Below are 23660 nucleotides of genomic sequence, written 5' to 3' on the forward strand. Positions count from 1 at the left end.
CTGTGTAACGCACCGCAAACAGCTGTTTGCATTGTGACGGCCATGCTGAACTGGTGCGCACCGTGGCGAGAGTGTAGGCCGTGGCGGTTTTCAAGCCCATATGGTGGCCGGGCTGTGGTAGCTCAATGATAGAACAACAGTGACTGTCCAGCTGATCAAATTTGGTCTGTTCACAATGAAGCAACGACCTTATTATCTTCTTGTATGTAGGTAGGCATAGGTAGGTGTCCCAGTAGTTAGCTAGGCATAGGTAGGAGTCCCAGTATAGGTAGGTAGGCATAGGTAGGAGTCCCAGTATAGGTAAGTAGGCATAGGTAGGTGTCCCAGTAGTTAGCTAGGCATAGGTAGGAGACCAAGTATAGGTAGGTAGGCATAGGTAGGTGTCCCAGTAGTTAGCTAGGCATAGGTAGGAGACCCAGTATAGGTAGGTAGGCATAGGTAGGTGTCCCAGTAGTTAGCTAGGCATAGGTAGGTGTCCCAGTAGTTAGCTAGGCATAGGTAGGAGTCCCAGTATAGGTAGGAAGGCATAGGTAGGTGCCTCAGTGGTTAGCTAGACACAGGTAGGAGACCCAGTAGTTAGCTAGGCATAGGTAGGAGACTCAGTATAGGTAGGTAGGCATAGGTAGGTCCCCTAGTATAGGTAGGTAGGTAGGTGTCCCCGTATAGGTAAGTAGGTGCCCCAGTAGTTAGGTAGGCATAGGTAGGTGTCCCAGTATAGATAGTTAGGCAGGGCCTGGCTGGCACGGTAATAACAATTACCAAGGTCCAGCTACAACAGATAGGGCTGTATAAATCAGTGAGCAACACACACCAAAAAAAAAAAAAAAAACACATCAGGAAAACATTAGAGCTCTCAAAAGAGCTGTTGAGGGGTGCTATTTTAGCAATAACAATCAGCCAGGAGCAAGCCAAGAGCCTAACTAATCTTTCCCTAGGAGAACAAGTCTGCAGCAGCTGTCTCTAGCAGGCACACGAGTGGGTGTAATGGCCGGCAAACTTGCCTTATGTAAGGGGGGTGGGGCTCCAGGGCTTAGTGTAGCCTGAATGGCTACAATGTGCCTGCTGACTGTGATGCAGAGGGTCAAAGTTGACCCTCATAGTGCATTATGGGGCGAATCGAACTTCCGCAAAAGTTCGCTTGGTCCAGGCGAACGCGAACCCCCAAAGTTCGCCTGGAACCGTTCGCCGGCGAACCATTCGCTACATCTCTACCGTGTAGGGACAACTGCCTTACTAAGGGACATGGAGAAAAGGCACAAACTGCAATGGGAAGAGCACCAGAGGAAAAGCAGCACACAAAAGCAAAGCCACAGCCACCCTCCTTCTCCTCTTCCTCCTTCAGGTGCATCATCTTCAGCCGCTTTCTCCCTTGCACCTTTACAATCACAGCCACCCTCCTCCACTCCGCCTCTCACCTTGAGCGGTTCCTGCTTCTCTGCACACAGCAGCAGCCAGGTGTCCGTGAGGAAAATCTTTGAGCAGAAGAAGCCAATGTCTGCCAGTCACCCCCTTCCCTGGTGTTTGACAGCTGGCTTGGCAGAACTGTTCGCTCCCCAGCTGTTACCATACCAGCTGGTGGACTCTGGGGCCTTCCAAAAATTTGTGGCCATTGGGACACCGCAGTGGAAGATACCAGGCCGCAATTATTTCTCCAAAAGGCGATACCCAAACTGTACCGTTAAGTTGAAAGGCAAGTGGTGTCATCTCTGGCACACTCCGTTGGATCAAGGGTCCATCTGACCACGGATGCCTGGACTGCCAAGCACGGTCAGGGCAGGTACATTACTTACATAGCCCATTGGGTCAACCTGGTGACCGCTGGCAAGCAGGGAGTACGTGCCTGTGCAGAGGACCTAGTTGTGACACCTTCACGGCTTGCAGGCAGGTCTGCTGCCACCTCCTCTCCTCCTGCTACATCCTCTTCACTGTCGTCATCCTCCTCCTCCTTGGCTGAGTGGCAGTTCAACTCTACTGGTGCTGCGATCTCCTCTCCAGCTACACAGCCCCAGCTCCCCAGGGCCTATGTTGCATGCCAGGTACGACGGTGTCACGCCATCTTAGACATGTCTTTCCTCAAAGCGGAGAGTCACACTAGAGCAGCTCTCATGGCTGCTCCTAAACAGGCGGATCAGTGGCTGACTTCACACCAACTGGAGATCAGCAACGTGGTGTGTGACAATGGCAGCAATCTCATTTCGGCTTTGAATTTGGGAACATTGACACATGTACCCTGCATGGCACATGTGCTGAATCTTATAACTCAGAGATTTGTGTCTAAGTACCCAGGCTTACAGGACGTCCTGAAGCAGGCCAGGAAGTTGTGTGGGCATTTCAGGCGGTCTTACACGGCCATGGCATGCTTTGCCGATATTCAGCAGAGAAACAATTTGCCGGTGAGGCGCTTGATTTGCGATAGCCCGACTCGCTGGAATTCGACCCTCCTGATGGTCGACCGCCTGTTACAACAGGAGAAAGCCGTTACCCAGTATCTCTACAACTACAGTAGAAGGACACACTCTGGGGAGATGGGGATGTTCTGTGCAAAGAACTGGACACTCATGCAAAATGCCTGCAGGCTCATTGTCAAAAGGTGACAAACACGGTGAGTCGCAGTGAAGGCGCCATCAGCGACTTGATCCCGTATGCTTTCTTCCTGGAGTGTGTCGTGCGTAGAGTGGTGGATCAAGTCGAGGAGGAGCATGAACAGGAACAGTTACAGGAGGAAGAGTTGTGGGGTCAATCATCAGAACCAGAAGTTTCCTTAACACCAGCGGCAGCACAGAGGGGCAAGGAGGAGGAAGAGTCATGTGGCGAAGAGGAGTCAGATGATGAGGAAGATTTTTTTTTGGAGAAGGAGGCGGCGGCAGAAGAACAACCGCAACAGGCATCTCAGGGGGCTTGTGCTGCTCAACGTTCCCGTGGTATTGTTCATAGCTGGGGGAGGAGAAGAACTTACCTGACATCACTGAGGAAGAGCAAGAGGAGATGGATAGTACGTCTGGATCCAAATTTGTGCAGATGGCGTCTTTCACGCTGTTCAGCCTATTGAGGGACCCCGTTTGAAAAAAACCTCAAGGGGAATGACAATTACTGGGTGGCCACGCTTCTAGACCCTTAGTATAGGCACAAAGTGGCGGAGATGTTACCAACTCACCTGAAGGCAGAAAGGATGCTGCACATGAAGAACAAGCTGGCAACTTGCTTTACAGTGCATTTAAGGGTGATGTCACAGCACAACGGACTAAAGGTACCACTGTCATTAATCCTTCTCCCATGTCCACACAGGCAAGGACAGGAAGCTCTAGCGATCTCATGGTGATGTCGAACATGCGGACATTCTTTAGTCCAACCCCTCGCCTTAGCCCTTCCGGATCTACCCTCCACCAATGCCTCGACCGGCAGGTAGCCGACTACCTGGCCTTAAGTGTGGATGTAGACACTGTGAGCAGCGATGAACCCTTGGACTACTGGGTGCGCAGGCTTGACCTGTGGCCGGAGCTGTCAAAATTTACCATCCAACTTCTGTCTTGCCCTGCCTCAAGCGTCCTGTCAGAAAGTACCTTCAGTGCAGCTGGAGGTATTATCACTGAGAAGAGAAGTCACCTAAGTCACAAAAGTGTTCAGCACCTAACCTTTATCAAAATGAATGAGGCATGGATCCCGGAGGGCTACTGCCCGCCCGAAAACTAAGGCCTCTTTCCCAGTGGGACGTTGCGTTTGATGCGACATTAAAGTCGCACAACTTGCCCCTAACGCAACGCATGTTGGTTTTGAAGTTGGACGTTATTTTAAAGTGTGTTGTGTGTCTCTTGGTGCGCCGTTTTAGTTGCATACTGATTAAATGAAACCGGCGCATGCGTCACATTTTTTAACGAAACAAAAACATTACTGAGCATGTGCAAACAGTCCAACGCAGCTAATAACGCTTACAACGCACAGCACTTTCTAAATATTGGTACAAGTTACACTCAACGCAGCGTGAGCACTGTGAATGTCGCACATACTTTGTGTTGCCGTGCGTTAGTCTGCGTTATTACTTTTTATAATGTGCAACTTTAACGTCGCACTGTGAAAGCAGCCTAAGTCAGTCCCCACACACAGCATCTTTGCCTGCACGCCATGTGACTGGCTGCCTGCCCCAAGACTAAGTCAGTCCCCACACAGCATTGCTGCCTGAAGGCCGCTTGACTGCCCTCTCCGCCACCACTAACAGGGTCTAGGACTCCAGGCGGATTCTGAACTTTTAAGGCCGCTGCTAGTAGCGGCCACTATAATAATTTTTCTGGTGCGTGTTAATGCCTGCCTAATTCTTCTGGCTGCACTGCAGCTGCAACAACAAAACAAAAGGCATGTACGTGTCAATTCCCCTTCGTGATCGTTACCTTGCCGCGGTGAAGGGGCTTGCGTATCACAATGAAGCAATGACCGCCGCCTATATGAGTGTCTTGGGGGGAGGAGGGGCACACCCAAGATAATAAGGTCGTTGCTTCATTGTGGACAGACCAAATTCGATCAGCTGGACAGTCACTGTTGTTCTGTCATTGAGCTACCTCAGCCCGGCGACCACATGGGCTTGAAAACCGCCATGGCCTACACTCTCACCATGGTGCATAACAGTCCAGCACGGTCATCACTACACAAACAGCTGGCATGGTGCGTTACACAGTGAGTTTGGCTTGTCAGTGTGAAGCAGTACACTAATTACACTACCTGATTGATGTATACACATTCAAGATGTTTTAAAGCACTTTAGGCCTCCAATTTAGCATGCAATGTGATTTCTGCCCTTAAAACGCTGCTTTGCGTCAAATCCAGATTTTTCCCAGGGACTTTTGGCGTGTATTCCACTCCGCCATGCCCCCCTCCAGGTGTTAAACCCCTTGAAACATCTTTTCCATCACTTTCGTGGCCAGAATAAATGTTTCTAGTTTTCAAAGTTCGCATCCCCATTGAAGTCAATTGCGGTTTGCGAAAGTTCCACTTCAGAACATTAAAGTTTTTGAAATATGCTACGGTTTTGAAACTTGCAACGTTATAGTTTTTGTAATATTTCATTTGCATGCACAAATGTTATGTTATCAAATATTTTATCATTTGTTTGTACATATCTTAAGCTTGTAAGGGTGCTTGTACGGGGGGGTAGTTAGGGTCAGGCGTCGGGAAGGGTGTTTGTTCGACAGGGGGAGAGGGTGGGGTAGTTAGGATTAAGCACCACCATGGGGGATCTTAAGGTTAGGCACCACTGTGTGTGTGGGGCGGGGGTCCTTAGAGTTAGGTACTACCGGGGGGGGGGGGGGGGGTCTTAGGGTTAGAAAGGGTGGAGGGTTTTGTGTGAGAGTAGTGTTAGATTAGCCATACTATCCCACATACAGTATATAAGTAGATAAACTATAGTATATAATAGATATGTATGGTACTGTCCACCTTTTTTCAGTAAATTTTTATATATTAAAGAGAAAACTGATCCTGACATTTTCCATATGTATTCCCTCTGACTGAAGCCAATCCTGATGTCATTTCCTCACTTATTTTTTTCTCCTAGAAATTGCAGTGTCAGATCTCACTTTCTTTGTAAACACATGTGAGCACAGCATAGATCATATTCCAGCAGCTCCCTGAACTGCCCTCAGCCAATCAGGAGCAGGAATGTGGGAAGAGTGATAAACTTCCTTCTCATTGGCAACATACCAAACCGAGCAAGGCTGAATGATATAAGATTTATTTCAGCAAAAACATTGCTGATTATATTGGAGTGCTTGCAATGCATAGTCAGGTTGCAGGCTGCATAATAAACACAGAGCAGTGGATAAATGGAATTTGATTGTATGGCTGACAATCCCACTTTAAACTTTGTAGTTTGAGCACTGCACAATTTTTTTTCTTTTTTTTTGTTTTGGTTTTTTTTTGCACAAGGACGGTGAAAGGACTGACAACATGTCAGGACATGGAAAGTCCTCAGATGGGACTGGCGGGGGAAACTGAAGCAGGCCAAGATAGATGGGAGCCAGGAACCGCATGACAACCATGCCAGAAGTATGTGAGCAAGCAACAGTGAGCTGGTGTGCCAGTGCTGTAGTAACCCCCATCCTCACTCCACCAGTTGGTTAAACAGAGCTGTGTGCCCTGTGTGCAGTCTCTAAGAATGTGCCTGGCAGGGCAGCAATAAGGACAGCCATCCCAGAAGAAGCTGGGGAGTCGGTACAGCACAGGAGGAGAGTGGTTCTAGGTGAGTATAAAGTGTGAATGGGTATCTCTGGGCAGACATTAAATCACAGTCAGAATATACTTTATACAGTCCAGATATTACTTAGTGTGCACAGAGCATTAGCATTAACAAAATTATCAGTAAAAACTACTGTACCTGACAATGTCAAAATGCTATGACAAATTAATGTTATCACTTTTCACTGATGAAAGGTCTTTGAAGCTCATCAATCTGTCTGGATCTAGAGGCTGTCAAAGAAGAGCAATAGTCTGCACAGTAATTTACACTGTACTGGTCTACAAATCATTCTACAGAACCTCCAAGTATAACCCGTGCTTTTCAATCCATTGCAAGGTTAAAGGCTGATCAGGTTCAGTTCAGACAAGAGAAATTGGACTTTGACCCATATTTATAACCAGTGAAGCTGTACAAATAATCTCCAAGGACACTAACTTCTAAATCATTTTTCCAATTTATGATTTTTTCTCATCCCCCCCCCCCCCCCGTGCAGTTATATATATCCCATATATATATGTAATACATATGACAAGGGTCACATTAATGGGATGACTTGCAGATAAACTTTCCATTTACTACACATCCTATCATGAATCAACTACGCTTGCTTTATCTTCTCAGTGGGGTTTACAAAGGAATTTTAGGCAGGAAATAAAAGTTGCAACAGTCATATAAATTGAAATAAATGCAAAGCACACCTGAACTAGACTGAAAAACTAGACTTTCACTTATCCGGGGCTTCCTCCAGCCCCCCGTAGTGTACCAGGTCCCTCAGCATCCTCTGAGTCCCCTTTGTTTTCCCACTGGCAGGTCCAAAATAACTACGACTGGAGCTCCAGGGACCTGACGCACTACTATACACCAAATTACTTCTCCGTTTGACTCCCTACGACTTGGAGGGGGAATATTATTTAACGCCACCGGTGATTTGAGCAGCAACAGGGTAATCTGTCATTCAGCTCACCGTCGATGTTACAATATGTATGCCAATGAGGGGCTGGAAGAAGCCCCATGTTAGTCTTGTTCAGGCTAAGGGTGTATCTTTTTTTCTTTCACAAAGTCTTTATTGAAAATGAGACAGCGCAACAGATAAATGTAACACTCAGTCTTAAAAATACAGAATGCATAACATGTTCAATTAGACCATTAGCAATAACTTTTTATGCTTTTACCCAAAATGTTAAGGCTTGAACCAGAGTAGAAGTTACAATCTAAACAAGATTAACGTATCAAATCCAGTTGAATAGAGAAACAATATAAAGCTAAAACATTCTCATTCGTCTCTCTCAAACCAAGACACTCAGATTATTGAATAAGATATTCTGTAGTTCTTGACCATTTATCCCTGTCAGCATGGTATTAAGGCAGAGTCACACAACATCTGGTGGAGGAAATCCATAAGTCTCAACTCTTCTACCCTGTGTAAAATTTGTTCAAGCGGTATAGTGGTATGTTTCAAATTTCCTGCTATAACCCACTGGATTGAGGAAATCATAGCATAGTATAACATTGTATACCCTTTTCCAGCTTTTGGGGACAATAACTTTGGGTGCTAGCAGAAGAGCATGATGAGTTCAATCTTCACTGTGACTGAGGAAAGAGTACTAAGACCATTCCCTAGTCTGTCCCAAAGTGCTTTGGTTTTTGGGCAATCCCCCAAAAATATGTAAAAGAGAACCCTCTTCCTGACAGCCTCTAAAACATACTGGGGAACATTTTACTCCATTTTAAAAGGGGGTCTACACCACCTAGTCATTATCTTTAAGGCTGTATCTCTAATCATGGGTGTCCTAGTTGCACGTGACATATTTAAGCCTATCCTATGCCCTTCCATTGCATCAAGATCCATTTGAAGATCAGCCTCCGAATCAATCATTCTTAGTTTTTTGCTCATGAGACAGATCTATTATATGAGAATAGATCATCGAAATAACCCCTCTACCTGCAGGAGGATTAAGGTAAAGGTTATCATAGAATGTACAATTTAGTAAGCTATTTGGGCCCGTAGTTTTAGAGGAAGAACTGTTTAATGTGGAGGTAATGATAATGTTGTGATACAGGGATGTTCCTATTAAACTGCAGAAATGATAAGGGGAGAAATTTGTCAGCCATCCCAAAAACAATTTGATGTCAGAGAATTTGAGGGTCTGTTTTTTATGCTACAGGATGACAGAGATTGTGGTTTAGTTATATTTATTTACTTCTTTACAGGATCCTTCATTTTGTGGTGTCCTTCTGGAACTACACATTTTGGAAATATCACTGGTTGCCATGGATAATCTGTATGCACACTACAGATGTTCAATGAGATGCTAATACTATTGACTTGAAGCACATTGTATAATTATTTATTCAGTCTGGGATTGGTCCAGTCAAAAGGGAACCTAAAGCGAGAGGGATAAAGAGGCTGCCATATGTATTTCCTTTTAAGCAATATCCGTTACCTTTCTATCCTCCTGATCCTCAGCATCAAATACTTTTAGCCTCAGGGTTATAGTTAGGCTTTAATATCTGCCCACATGACACATTTTAAGTAAATTTATTGTTAGTGATGGTTGTCATGTTCATGGAGAAGCATGTGACTTATTTGATCAGCTGATAGATTTGCAAAGCTTTGATTTGCTGTGGTCACATCCTGCTTTAGCATGTGATTATGACTAATGAATCAGAGACAGTGGTGCTCAGCAAGATTTCAGATATCCGAACTACCCAGATATCCGAACTTTTTTCACTATCCAAACTTTGAATAGCAATTCGGATATTTTTTAAAATCCGAATAGACTATCTGGGCAAACTCTGATTTCCTATTTGAAATCCAGACGGATAGTTAGTTCAGATATCCGAGCAGAAGCCAAAATCACCTTCAATGGCAAAAATGCCTTTCAAAGGCATCCAGGCCTAGAGACAAAGAGAGAGACCTCCGAAAGTTTTTTTTTTGCCATTTTCAGGTCACTTCCGGTTTTCTATCCGGATATCCGAATCCGGACAGATACTGAGGTCGGATATCCGATTCGGATTGGAAAATGTTAATCTCTGATATCTGACCCGGATCGGATATCTGGTTATCTGGATCCAAATTAGATCCAGATAGTGAAAAGTGGTATCCGAGCAGCACTGATCAGAGACTTACATATCTGTCACCTGACCAATCTGATCACATGATTCTCCATGAGTTCCTCTAGACATGACTACCACAACTTATTATAATCACATCAAAATCAAATGTGAATAATATGTTTAACCAATAAATTATTTAACTGCTGACAATAATGTAGTAAAGCCATTTACACAAATAAATAAACCTGTATTTGTATATATGGCATTGTCTGTCATATCGGCCATGATTTTGTTTTGATAAAATTCATTCCTGTGCAGCCACTAAAACAGCTTAAGGTTGGATACCCTATGAAAGTAGTCAGGTCATTTTTACAAGGCAATAAATGTTATAATTTTACATTACAAATGTGAATATCACTGGAGTATAGGTACAGCACTGATACTGCATGATGAGGCAGAAAGTTCAGTAACAGCGTGAGCAAACTTTGAAATAAAATACATTCAACCTAATTAATTATGATGTTTGCCCGGGGATAACAAGCTCCACAGATGTGATCTATGGCCTAAGCATGTTCTTTCCAAGGGCAGGTAGAAATGCTCTGTGGTTTAACTGGACTGGCCAGCTCTCTCCATCCCTCACACACAACAGGTTTCTTCACAGCTATTTCTGCAGGTGATGCTCTCTGTAATACAACCCCCCAGGGGGCAGCTATTTTGAAGGCAGGGCTGCTGAGAGTGTGGGAAATGACATTTTCCAGCTCTAAACAAGCTTAAAGGTGGTCCTTCAAAATAACTTATCTGCGTAAATAAAAAATCCATGGGAAACGGGAACTATAATGGCCCAATTAGAAACCCTTTAGTTGTAAACAGCCACCCCACAGGTTGCTTTTAATCTCCAGATTCCTAAGTGGCTGCATTGTCTACCCACACAGCCTCCGCACAATATACAAGAAACAGAATACTCTACGCTGAACGCAACGTGTAGAGACCTGTATCTTGGCCTTCACCTCCTTTTTCATTACCACATATATTCCCCAAGAAACTTCTTGTAACCTTGTGCAGCTGAGGCAGTAACAAATCAAACTACAAAGCTATAACAGAGGCACAGAGAACAATATCTTAAACAGTTTCACTGCGTTGCACTTCTCCACAGCAGAAAAGACATACTAACCATCTTAATGCTGTAACTCTCACTACGAAGAGAAGATAAATCTGACCAATTTCATCACACAAGCTTTTTCTACTAGCATAAGATCATTTGTGAATTAATACTTTGTACTTTTTTGTATTATAGCTCCTTATAGAGGAAGGGTAACTGGTTAGAATCTTGGAGATTAGAAATAGAAGTCTGAGCATGGCGTGAAGGAGTGAAGAAATTATGAACCATCTGCTGCCAGGTCTGCAACAAGGAAGAATAGCACTATGGGGGCACTTTTGGACAAATTCTGTAAGGAGGGGCAGTATATGGTGGGACACTAATCAAACAGGGTACAGTAATGGAGAAGAACTACACACTTGGGCACTAATCAAGGACTACTAGAAGAGGGGCAGTATAAGAAACAAACTAATGGGGAACACAGTAAGGGAGAAGTGTAAGATTATGGGTTGAATTTTCTCTTCCAGTTCCTGTCCATGTACAAGCTAATCTGTACTGCCCATGCAGGAGTACACTCCATTCCGTGCATTCCCAGTAGAACGAAGCCACTCATGCACTGATTAATACTTATGCATGCACAGTACAAATGCATTGATACACGGAAAGGAGCATGGCTAAAAAGAAGAGGGCCCCGAACAGCAGCAGTGGGCTTGAGGAGGATCAGGGAAGCCACTGGACCATCCAGAAGCTTACTACTTCTTAGGTAGGTACCAACATTTTAACAACCTTGTGGTCACAGGTTTGCCTTAATGCTTATTTTAAACATATACAGTACTACATTGTTCTGCCATATAGAAGCCATACTTTCAGAAACTTCATCTTGAAACCATATACAAGCCAAAACGGATTCAGGTAGGCAAGCGTCTACAGAGCAGTAGAGCAGTGACTGCATCTGTATGCACTCTGTGCCAATCCATGTGATTTAGTGAGTACAATAAGTAGCATGTCTGTGGCCCTTTACTCTTCCTGATATTGCTGCACTAAGCACACAAAACTATGCATGGTTTCTGTAGTTACTCATGTATAGAGATGGTCCAAACGGTTCGCCGGGGAACTTGTTCGCGCGAACATTGCGCGTTCGTGATCGAACGCGAACTTTATGCGAGTTCGACCCGCCCCCTATACTACATCATTGGGGTAAACTTTGACCCTCTACATCACTGTCAGCAGACTTATAGCAGCCAATAAGGCTGCACTCCCACCTGGAGCCCCCCCCCCCCCCATAAAAGGCAGCAGCGTTGACCATGTTCTCACTGTGTGCTGCAGTATTAGTGAGAGAAGGGAGAGACATTGGAGAGATAGGGAAAGCGATAGTTAGGAGGTCTGTTAGCTTGATCCTTGCTGATAGTTGTTGCTGAAAAGCACCACCAAAACAGCTCTTTTGAGAGCTAATGTTCTTGTGATGTGGTTTTTTTTGTGTGTGTGGCCCACTGACACTGCATATACAGCCCTGTCTGTCGCAGCTGGCCCTTGCTAATTGCTATACTGTGCCAGGCCCAGCACAGTCAGTGCCTACCTTTTCACTGCACCTGTGTGTGTGACAGCTGCACATTGTACTGTAATACCAGTCACTGTATACCTTTCACTGCACCTGTGTGACAGCACACTGTTTTATATACCAGTCCATGCATACCTGTTCACTGCACCTGTGTGACAGCTACACATTGTATTGTAATACCAGTCACTGCATACCTTTCACTGCATCTGTGACTGCACATTGTATTATACCAGCAGTCAGTGTATACCTTTCACTGCACCTGTGTAACTGCACATTGTATTAGTCAAGCCAGTGCATACCTTTCACTTCATCCCCCGCAATATGGACAAAACAATGGGCAGAGGCAGGCCACACGGCAGGTCTGTGTGAGGTCGTGCTGACGTGATTTCGTGCGACCCTCGACCAAAGTACAGTGTTCAGAAGAAGGCACGTGCCTTCAACCCCCAATGTTGTCAGGACGTAGTTGACTTTCAGAAGAAGGCACGTGCCTTCAACCCCCAATGTTGTCAGGACGTAGTTGACTATTGAACACAGAACACCTCATCTTCCTCACGGAAGCTTGACATATCTTCCTCCTTCTGCTCTGATTCTGGCACCCCACTTAACACTCCATTGGCAGCCATCACCAAAGTGCCATCATCCCAGGGATCAGCAGTGTGGACATTTATTGTGTGTCTGCCTCAGATGAAAGCAATGCCATCTGTACTCTGCCACCGAAAATTGCTGCCCCCACTTCCTGCCTGGGGGACTACTGAGACACCTGCCTACCTAACTGGGGGGGAGGGCACGGAAGGGGGGGTATCTGCTGCCAAACTGATTACATTTTGTTAGGATATCTGCTGCCAATCTGATAGCATTTTGTGGGGGTATCTGCCGCCAATCTGATAGCATTTTGTGGGGGTATCTGCCGCCAATCTGATTGCAATTTGTGGGGATATCTGCCGCCAATCTGATTGCATTTTGTGGAGATATCTGCCGCCAATCTGATTGCATTTTGTGGGGACATCTGCCGCCAATCTGATTGCATTTTGTGGGGGTGTCTGCCGCCAATCTGATTGCATTTTGTGGGGGTATCTGCCGCCAACCTGATTGCATTTAGTGGGGGTATTTGCCGCCATTCTGATTGCATTTTGTCGGAAAATCTGCTGCCATTTGATTACTTGATGAATTATCATGAGGCATGTAACTACTTGAATATTTTATCTAAAATGTATCTGGTCGGACCTAATCTCTGTGAATAACTCCGCTACTTATTTTGTGTTTTATTTATTTATTTATTTTTTAAGTCTGCCCATGACTCATCATGACCACGCCGATGTTCCAGTGCGTGGTGACACCCATTTATTTTTTGCTGAGCGCGCCGCATGTGGACATATCCCTATTGGAGACTGTCCACAGAAGTGCTCACAATCTATTCCCTACCATAAAATCATGCAAAATTTCTAGAGTACATGTGTATGTGAGCCCAAAATGGGGGGGGGGGGGGGGGGGGAGGAGAGGGGATCGGGAAGGAGAAGGGGTAGGAGGAGGAGAGGGGATCGGGAAGGAGACGGGGTAGGAGGAGGAGAGGGGATCTGGGGGGGGGGAGGAGGAGAGGGGATCGGGGAGGGGGGGAGGAGGAGAGGTGATCTGGGGGGGGGGAGGAGAGGGGGTGGGCCCCAGGCTGAAACTTCCTTGGTGGGCCCTTAGTGTCCCAGTCCAACCCTGAGTACACTAATTACACTCCCTGATCCATGCATACACGCGCAAGATGTTTTCAAGCACTTTAGGCCTCCAATTTAGGAATGCAATGTGATTTCTGCCCTTAAGGGATTATATCCCTGCTGTGCGTCAAATCTGTAATTTTCCCTGGGACTTTTGGCTTGTATCCCACTCCGCCATGCCCCTTTTCAGGTGTTAGACTCCTTAAAACATATTTTCCATTACTTTTGTGGCCAGAATTAGTGTTTGTAGTTTTGAAAGTTCACCTGCCCATTGAAGTCTATTGCGGTATGCAAAGTCCGCAAACTTTTGCCTAAGTTCGCGTTCGAGGTTCGCAAACCTAAAATCAGAGGTTCGAGCCATCTCCACCCATGTACTCACACACTATTCTGGTCTGTTCCTGAACCCAAGGTGAAAATAAACTGATGAGAAACAATTGCAGCTATCCTCCTACTCCTTAAAATGACGTTTTTTTTTAAAAAAAGTTTATGTTTAGGATACAGTATATCTACGCCCCCAGATACTTCATCTTAGCTCCAGGGGAGTAGATATACATATCTTGCCACAACCGCCATTGTGCGCGCTCCAGCTTGCACTACTACACGTGTTCACATCGCCGCCGATCAGTGAATGGGAACACAGTTACCAATCATCGAGCTAACTGCCCGTGATCAATGAAACCGGCATCAATAACAATGCAATTTTCATTGACTAAACAGAAAGTAAAAGCATACACGCATTACTTACGGTAATGCATGTATGCAGCAAAAGACAATCAAAGTAAAGTGGGGTGGCCAAATAGTAAAATTACATCTACATACACATCCCTTCAAACAAAACATCTATTAACATTAATTAACCGCTTACTTCCTCTTCTATAGTTACCAAAATACATTTTACATTTTATATTTAAAAAAATGACAAAAATATATAAATAGTTACCTTAAGCACTTAACTTTTTTAATATGTACAGTGTGTCATGAGGGTATATTACTGTTCGTTTAGTAAAAAATAAAAAATAGAAGGGCTTGTAATTAATGACGGACGCAATGCTGAAAATATACACCTTTATTTCCAAATAAAATATTATGGGGTAATAACCGGGACAAATGGGCAAATAAAATATGTGGGTTTTAATTATGGTCGCATGTATTACTTTAAAACTTTAATGGCTGAAAACTGAGAAATAATGCATTTTCCCAATTTGTTTCATATTATTCCTGTTAATTGGCGTTGAACAAAATGTACCACCCAAGAAAGCCTAATTGGTGGCGAAAAAATATAGATCATTTTGTTGTGATAAGTAGGGATAAATTGAATGAAAGGAAGGAGTGCTAAAAGTTGAAAATTGCTCTGGTCCATAAGGGGAAAACACCTGGTAAAGATATTGTATGGTTTTAATTTATGTTTAAACATTTTAATCGTAAAGTAGATTAAATGTTTTATGGTATCTGCTTAAAGAGACTCTGAAGTCTCCTAAAAATGAGGTTTTTACTTTGAAAACCTCTTTAACATAATTGTCCCTCCTAAAATGCTGCATCCCCATGGCTGAAAATGCCATAAATCGCCCCAAATTACCTGGGGCACATCGCGGGGCTCCTTCCGCATAGAGGCAGAGCTTTTGGCTGCAGCTCTGCCTCTACACGCGTCCATCAGCGCGGATCGCCGCCTCTCCCCGCCCCTCTCAGTCTTCCTTCACTGAGAGGGGCGGGGGAGGGGCGGTGATTAGCGCTGATTGACGCATATAGAGGTAGAGCTACAGCCCAAAAGCTCTGCCTCCTTAGGGCAGCAAAATCCACGACCAAGAAAGTAGTGTATTTTGTGAGGGGAATTAGGGGTGATTTATGGCATTTTCAGCCATGGGGATGCAGCAATTTAGGCAGGGCAATTATGTTAAAGAGGTTTTTCAAGTAAAAACCTCTTTTTTAGGAGACTTCAGTGTCTTTAATGGCAGTTGATTAAGTGCCCCCAGAGGCGGGACAAGGTCCTTCAGCACCCAAGGCTGAGATAGCAAAGTGCGCCCCTCCATCCCTCCCACCCCAGCCGTCACACACTGATTGCTATTAGACTAAGAGGCGCCACAGGGCCCACAACCTCCCCAACACCTTAATATCTAGTTATCTGGCTTGCAGTCACTGCCATGTATCCCCTTTTCTTATTTCTTTCTGCTTCATACACAATTAGGAATGACAGCTGAATGAATTGTGCGCCCCCTCCTACACTGCGCCCTGAGGCTGGAGCCTCTCCAGCCTCTGCCTCGGCCCGGCCCTGAGTGCCCCAGAGTTAAACTACAGTACATGAACTTTTGACCTTTTTCATCTTTTCCCTATTCCTAGAAGTTGTTCTTTGCAGGAAAAAGTTTTATGGCTGCAATTCCTTATTAGTGAGGGTTATGCTACATTCCAATGAGAGAGAAGCTGTCATTTTGCATGGTTTAACTCATTCAAGCACTAACAGAAAAACAAACAAAAACAAAGCCTAGTTATTTGTGCTGGGCACTGTACAGACATGTTTATCTCATCATATTATTTTAGGTACACTTTAAGTGAATGAGCTTTACGAATGCTCAACAGGTCACAAATTGTATCACTAAATCCCAAGATCTGATTATCGAAGATAAAACAATCAGCATGACTGTGTGAGCCCTCATTTTCTTAAGGCAGTTTTCATATTTCTTTCAGAGTAGGTTTCCATTCATTTTGGTGTATGTAAACAAAAACATTCTTTGTGGCAGATGGAAAACGTATAGAAATGCGCTCTGTATGTTTTTAGAGAGTTTAGCCTTTCTAATTCTCCCTCATCTGTGACTAAGCACAAATTTTAATGTGATCCCTCAGCTGTCTGCCACGGCAGAGACCTAATTGGTAAACACAGTGTTAACAGATGTTAACATCATGTCCGCTTCCATGAAAGCAGGAAGAAGAAACACTACAGATTTATTGCAGGATTTGTATCAGCTGTAACAAAAAAATGTTTTTTCTTTAAAAGTTATTATGCTGTTGCTTATCTTTTACAGCAGAGCGAAAATTCTGAATTCCGGTCCTCTTTAACCTCCTTAGCTGTGTCAGGCAGTCAGGCATACTGATCGCTTGCCCCAGGAGTCCCCCCATAATAAAATCATTTGCTCACATGGCTGTAAAAGCTTTAACTAGCACTAGGCTAGCTAGTAAAGGTGCCCGGCACCCCCCGATCGCCTGCGATCCCCCCCCCCCGAATCCCTCAGTTTATACATTACCCAGCCTGGATCCAGCGACCGCACAGCCTCCCTGCACAGCTCCGGTCTCTCTATGGGGAGGATTGGGTTTGCGCAGGACGTCGGCGACGTCATGTGCGATCTTTCCCATAGTGGAGACTGGAGCTGTGCGGAGAGGCTGCGCCGATCGCTGGATCCAGGCAGGGTAATGTATATACTGGCTGGATCGGGAGATCGGGGGGTGCCGGACACCTTTACTAGCTAGCCTAGTGCTAGCTACAGGTTTTACAGCCATGTGAGAAAATTATTTTATTTTTGGGTCAAAAAGTAACAAAACATCCTGAGCGGCTTAACACTCAGGAGGTTAAACAAGACATCAGGCTTCTAGATCGAGAATTATGGCATAGATGTTTCATGCACTTACCGGTCTCTCCCCATATGGGCAGGTACTCATCTTGTTGGATGTCTAGCATGATTTCTAAGCCATTTCCTGTTCCTCCTTTCAGAGTGGTGAGCAGAGGCCTGCCATCATGTCCCGAGTTAAACATGTAACATTTCCCATATCTTGTGAATACCTGAAGACAAAAAGAAGACAGAGAAGGATTTAATGATTTATTGCAATGCTTCAGTGAAAACACCACACTGGCAGAAGATAGAACACAGGAGGAATAGGGCAAACGTGACTAGATTACCACTGCCTTTCCCCCCAGGAGGCCATGCTGGTACTTTGCTAACATGGGCATACAGACAACTGTTCCCATATTTTCTATTTTACACTGCAGTGGCTGACTTATGACCTTACAGAAAAAGATGCTTTATGCGTTTAAAATTTAAAATAGTATATCAGGTCAATTGTGACCTTGTTGTGGAGCTCAGGGAACATGTAGAAGAGCATATTCCCAGTACAGCAGCAGGTGACAATCAGCATTTCTGCTGGAGAGACCAGATATTGGTAGCGAATACCAGCTAACAAGACCTTATTTGAATTCAGTAAGCCATATTTTTTTCAGCTGTCTACTATTCATTCTAAATGGAGTGATTCTCTTGACCATGTACAGTATATAGACACACATTCTTAAAGAGACTCTGTAACAAATTTTTCAGCCTTAGTTCTTCTATCCTATAAGTTCCTATGCCTGTTCTAATGTGCTCTGGCTTACTGCAGCCTTTCCTAATTGCACTGTCTCTGTAATAAATCTTATCTCCTTTCCTCTGTCGTGTCTGTCGGGCTAAGGCTTGAATGTGTGGAATGTGCAGAGTTGCTTGTGATTGGATAGAAGCGATACACACCCTCTGCAGGCCCCCTGCACACTCTGTATGACTCACACACTCTATTTATGTGAGCCTATCACAAGCTGGTTAGTTTTTTTGTAAACACTGCCTAAAACTGGCAATTACAAGCCAGGATTGCAGCAGAGAGTGGCAGAAACAGCACAGAGGGGCCCAGGAGAAAATAAGGAATAGAATGGTATGCTTTTTAGTGTAACAATATTAGAGTACAGATTCTCTTTAAAGAACTAAAACCAATTGCAGTTGACATTTGATCTATTAATGACTTCAATAAATCAAAGTGGCATCAGAATCATTAAAGTGCTCAATCAAGTGCATTTTTATATCCAGGTAGTGAAAGTACACAGTCCTGCCTTGTTAGTAGCTTATGAAATGCATGCACAGTCTGCTATCAGAGTCTGTGAGGGGCAGGGCTGCCCTGTGGAACAAGAGGCACAGTGATGCACAGTGCAGTTAATTTACTGATAGCCAAGATGATGTAGTTGATGTCCTTGACTGAAACCTCTTAACAAGACAGATTTGGTTATCATAAAATTTCCATGTCGTCAATTGGTGGAGACTGGAACCATGCCATCCACTACTGCACCTGCATATTGGACTTTAACCACTTAAAGCGGACCCAAACTAAACATTTTTTTTTTATTAAAAATATTTAGTTGCACCGCTCTGACACATACAAAGATAAATAAACACTCCTTCAAACCTATGAGCATTTCAGTGCATGCTTTTCACCCTTCTCTTTTCATAGCTAGAGTTATACTGGGGGCAGCCATTAGCAATTCCTCCATTGCCGGACACCATCTACTCCACCAGTTTGCCGGAAAAATCCCGGCAATTTGAATGGAAGGGAGGGATTCCTCCAATAAATGTAAAATATTTTATATTTGTCATTATGCAGCTGAAAAAAGGGCCGCTATTCATTATTATAATTTAGAAAATAGATTTTATTTCTGAAATCTTGTATTTTTAATTTGGGTCCACTTTAAGGACCGAAGACCTCTGGTACAAAAAATGGGGCATACCGACGCATCGACCCGCGGCTAACAACAATCGTGCCGCTCTTCCATCACTGAAGCTCACGCCCTCTGCCACTGTTATGACAGTAGAGCTCTGTGAGCCAGGAGAGAGGCCTGATCAGCGGTAGTGATGGGAAAGTTAAAATCTACGCCCTAGCAGAGATAACAGGTTCCAAAAAGGGCATAGATTTCAACTAGCCTTGTCCAGAAGTGGTTAAGTCTGAAATTGAATTCAAATACAAAAATATGGATACTTTACCCTAGCAGTAAGAAGCCTCTGGATAGTCCAGAGACTTCATGCATCTATTTACACTCCACCGTTTCAGTGCTGGGGCCCTCTCTACGGCCTAGTACACACCAGAGCGGTTCTGCTGCGGTTTGCGATCCGCTTGCGGGTGCGGATCCGCTAGGGTAATGTATTTCAATGGGCTGGTGCACACCAGAGCGGGAGGCGTTTTGCAGAAACTCATACCCACGGGCTGCTGCAGATTTTGGATTGCGGATGCGTTTCTGCCTCAATGTTAAGTAAAGGAAAAACGCAAACCGCTCTGAAAAACGGCACTTCAGAGCGGTTTGCCAGGCGTTTTTTGTTACAGTAGCTGTTCAGTAACAGCTTTACTGTAACAATACATGAAATCTACTATACCAAAACCGCTACACAAAAACGCAAAATGCTAGCTGAAACGCTACAGAAAAAGAAGAAAAAGCTTTTCAAAATCTGCTAGCATTTTGCGGATCTGCTAGCGGTTTTTGGTGTGCACCAGGCCTACCTGTGTGATCCAGCAGGTTGAATAGGTCTTTTCAGTGTATGGGAGAGGCAGTGGATGACCATGTCTGTACTGGGCATGCATGAATAAGCTCTGTGCATCCCAAGTAGAACAAAGGCATTAGTGCAGAGAGAAGGGGAAAAATGCCATCGTGCACAAACGCTTTCGCTTGACTGGGCATGCACAGTACAGACATAGTTACATAGTTACATAGTTATTTTGGCTGAAAAAAGACATACGTCCATCGAGTTCAACCAGTACAAAGTACAACTCCAGCCCGTCCCCCACATACCCCTGTTGATCCAGAGGAAGGTGAAAAAAACCCCACCAGGCATGGTCCAATTAGACCCAAATGGGAAAAATTCCTTCCTGACTCCAGATGGCAATCAGATAAAATCCCTGGATCAACATCATTAGGCATAACCTAGTAATTGTAGCCATGGATGTCTTTCAACGCAAGGAAAGCATCTAAGCCCCCTTTAAATGCAGGTATAGAGTTTGCCATAACGACTTCCTGTGGCAATGCATTCCACATCTTAACCACTCTTACTGTAAAGAACCCTTTCCTAAATAAATGGCTAAAACGTTTTTCCTCCATGCGCAGCTCATGTCCTCTAGTCCTTTGAGAAGGCCTAGGGACAAAAAGCTCATCCGCCAAGCTATTATATTGCCCTCTAATGTATTTATACATGTTAATTAGATCTCCTCTAAGGCGTCTTTTCTCTAGACTAAATAAACCCAGTTTATCTAACCTTTCTTGGTAAGCGAGACCTTCCATCCCACGTATCAATTTTGTAGCTCGTCTCTGCACCTGCTCTAAAACTGCAATATCTTTTTTGTAATGTGGTGCCCAGAACTGAATTCCATATTCCAGATGTGGCCTTACTAGAGAGTTAAACAGGGGCAATATTATGCTAGCATCTCGAGTTTTTATTTCCCTTTTAATGCATCCCAAAATTTTGTTCGCTTTAGCTGCAGCGGCTTGGCATTGAGTACGATTATTTAACTTGTTGTCGATGAGTACTCCTTGTCTACACCTGTGCTTGCACAAAAAGCCATAATGTCTTGCTTTATTACATTACTGTGGGATAGTCTACAGATGGCAACTTGACCACAGGTGCTTGTAGGCCTTCCATCTCTAGACTAAAGTATCAGGTCAGTATGTGAATGGAAGGATTGTCTGGAGTGATTTAAGTACTTTTACAATGAACAGTATAGTCCAGAAGCTCACCATACACCTTAAACAATGCACAGAAAACAAATACAGTGGAACCTTGGTTTGTGAGCACAATTTGTTTCGGACACATGCTTGTAATCCAAAGCCCTTTTCCCATAAGAATAATGGAAACTCAGAGATATGTTCTACAATCCAAAAACATTTACAAAAAAATATTTATTACAAAGTACTGTACGAAGTAAAAATGTTTTGCATAATGTAATACTTTGCCTTTTGCTTTTCAATAATGAGATGTTTGAAAAAGTACAATGCATACAGTAAAACAAACTAACCCGCACTTTACTTGAAAAAATTGTGGCTGGTGGAGATGAGAGGATGAGGGTTATTGTGCAGAAGACTTTCACTATAACTAATGCTGGGGATACACCATGAGATTTTTGGGCAGATAGATGGTTCAATAGATAATTTCCAACTTGTCCGATCTGATTTTTGATCGTTTTTCTGATCGTTTTCTCATAGAAGTAAATGGAAATCGATCAGAAAAACGACCGGACAGTAAATTTGCTGCAAAATCTCATTGTGTATTCCCAGCATAACAGAATCATTGCTATATGTTGGCTCAGCCAATCATTTTCTTTATGTGCATCTGTAACAAAGAACACATTCAATGACAGTTGTGTTTGCCTACTTCTGAGGATTTCATGAAAATGTGACATTGTACAGTATCTACACTCACATTGAAGGAGCACTATAGTGAAAAATTGTAAAATCTGAAATTTGTGCAAACAGACAAATAACAAGTACTTTTTTTTCCCAGAGTAAAATGAGTCATAAATTACTTTTCTCCTGTGTTGCTGTCACTTACAGTAGTAGTAGTAGTAGTGACAGAAGCAACAGGTTTTGGACTAGTCCATCTCTTCATAGGGGATTCTCAGTAAGGCTTTTATTCCTTATAAAGATATTCCCTAAAAAGGATTTAAACAATGATGCTGACCAGCCTCCCTGTTGGCTAGTCGCTAAACAGTTTTTTGCCAGTTGGACAGAGCAACTGCCATTTACTATGTGCTTTTGAAAATAAATAAAACCCTGATAATCCACTATGAAGAGATAGAGTAGTCCAAAACCTGTTGCTTCTGTCAGATTTCTACTACCTATGGTTAGTGACAGCAACATAGGAGAAAAGTAATTTATGGCTCATTTTACTCTGGAAAAAACATACTTCTTATTTGTATGTGTTTGCACATATTTTTAATTTTACAATTTTTCGCCATAGTGCCCCTTTAAGTGCAACCCTGCTGTGCCAAAGAGAGAATAACCATCAGCTCAGTTGTGATGATGTGATCCCTGTATATGTGCAGTACTATGCTTGTATATCCAGCTGTTGCTTGCTTATAAAGTCAAAATTTCATAAAATGCTTTACTTGTCTTGCAGAAACTTGCAAACCAAGTTACTTGCAATCGAGGCTTTACTATATATTGGCTTAAGGCTAGTTACACACTAGGACGTTGCGTTTATGGGACGTTATAGGGCACATAATGTGCCCCTAACGCAACGCCTGGTGCTCTCTGGTGTGGACGTCGGAGTGAGCCGTGTTGTGCAGCTCACTCTGGCGTCCGTGATGCCGTGAAGCGTACTCTTGGACGCATGCGGCATCACGTGGTCCCGCCCGGCCAATCGCCGCACAGAGCGGCCGCTCCAGGAAGTAAACACTGCACGTCACTGAGTGCAGTGAATATTAATTAGCCATGTGCCCGGCCGCTCTCCCCTCCTCCCCAACATGACTGAGCATGTGCAAACAGTCTAACGCGGCTTAGCCGCATAGAATGCACAGCATGCAGCACTTTGCTGCGTTACAATGTAACGCAACGTGGGCAGTGTGAACAGCCCACTTGTGTTACATTGCTGTGCGTTGGGGGAGCGTTACAAGCTGCACTAACGTGAGTCTGTAACGTCCCTGTGTGGAAGAAACCTAAATGGAGTTGATGGAATTCTATAATCTTTTATTTTGTACCTTTTAAAAGTTAAAATATACATTTTATAATTACGATATAAACAACACATTTTTGGCTTCTGCCCATATTCAAATAGACCTATGGCTGCAGCAATGTATACATACAAATCTTGTTGGAATTTAGCATTACAGGGTTTGGGACCTGAGCACACATGCATTCAGCACCATTTCAGCAGTGAACAGCTGGGTGGGTGCGTTTAATTTAGCTATGATACTTCTAGCTTGGAAGGAAGAAGTATTAGCGCTAAATTAAAACACACCCTGCCCAGCTGTTCGGTGCTGAATGTGAACACTGTAATGCCTAATTCGAACAACACTACATTGAAATCAACAAGCTCAGGAAGGCAGGTACAGAGCTTTTAGGCTCAGCTCACAGTGCATCCGATTGCTTTATTAGAATAATTCTATGGACTGTTCACATATCTGCATTGTAACTGAGCATGTTATTATAACTAAATGCATGCAGGCTTTGTATTAACAGCTATGTTCAATTTTCACTGCAGTTCACATACATTATAACGCGTGTGTTATGCAACGTGTGCACTGTGAATCTAACCTTAATGACAAAAC

At 43.9% G+C, this 23660-nt stretch overlaps 1 protein-coding gene across 2 annotated transcripts in view; it reads right to left on the reverse strand.

The window, feature by feature from the left end:
- The window catches only part of ASIC2 (acid sensing ion channel subunit 2), a 1273426-nt gene that overhangs the window by 433239 nt on the left and 816527 nt on the right, over positions 1 to 23660 (reverse strand). For both annotated transcript variants that reach the window (XM_068262936.1, XM_068262935.1), the window contains exon 2: positions 17253 to 17403. In XM_068262936.1, coding sequence (XP_068119037.1) covers positions 17253 to 17403 — 151 coding nt within the window. The remainder of the gene's footprint in view (positions 1 to 17252; positions 17404 to 23660) is intronic.

This window comes from Hyperolius riggenbachi, chromosome 12, assembly GCF_040937935.1.
Source record: "Hyperolius riggenbachi isolate aHypRig1 chromosome 12, aHypRig1.pri, whole genome shotgun sequence".
Lineage (NCBI taxonomy): Eukaryota > Metazoa > Chordata > Amphibia > Anura > Hyperoliidae > Hyperolius > Hyperolius riggenbachi.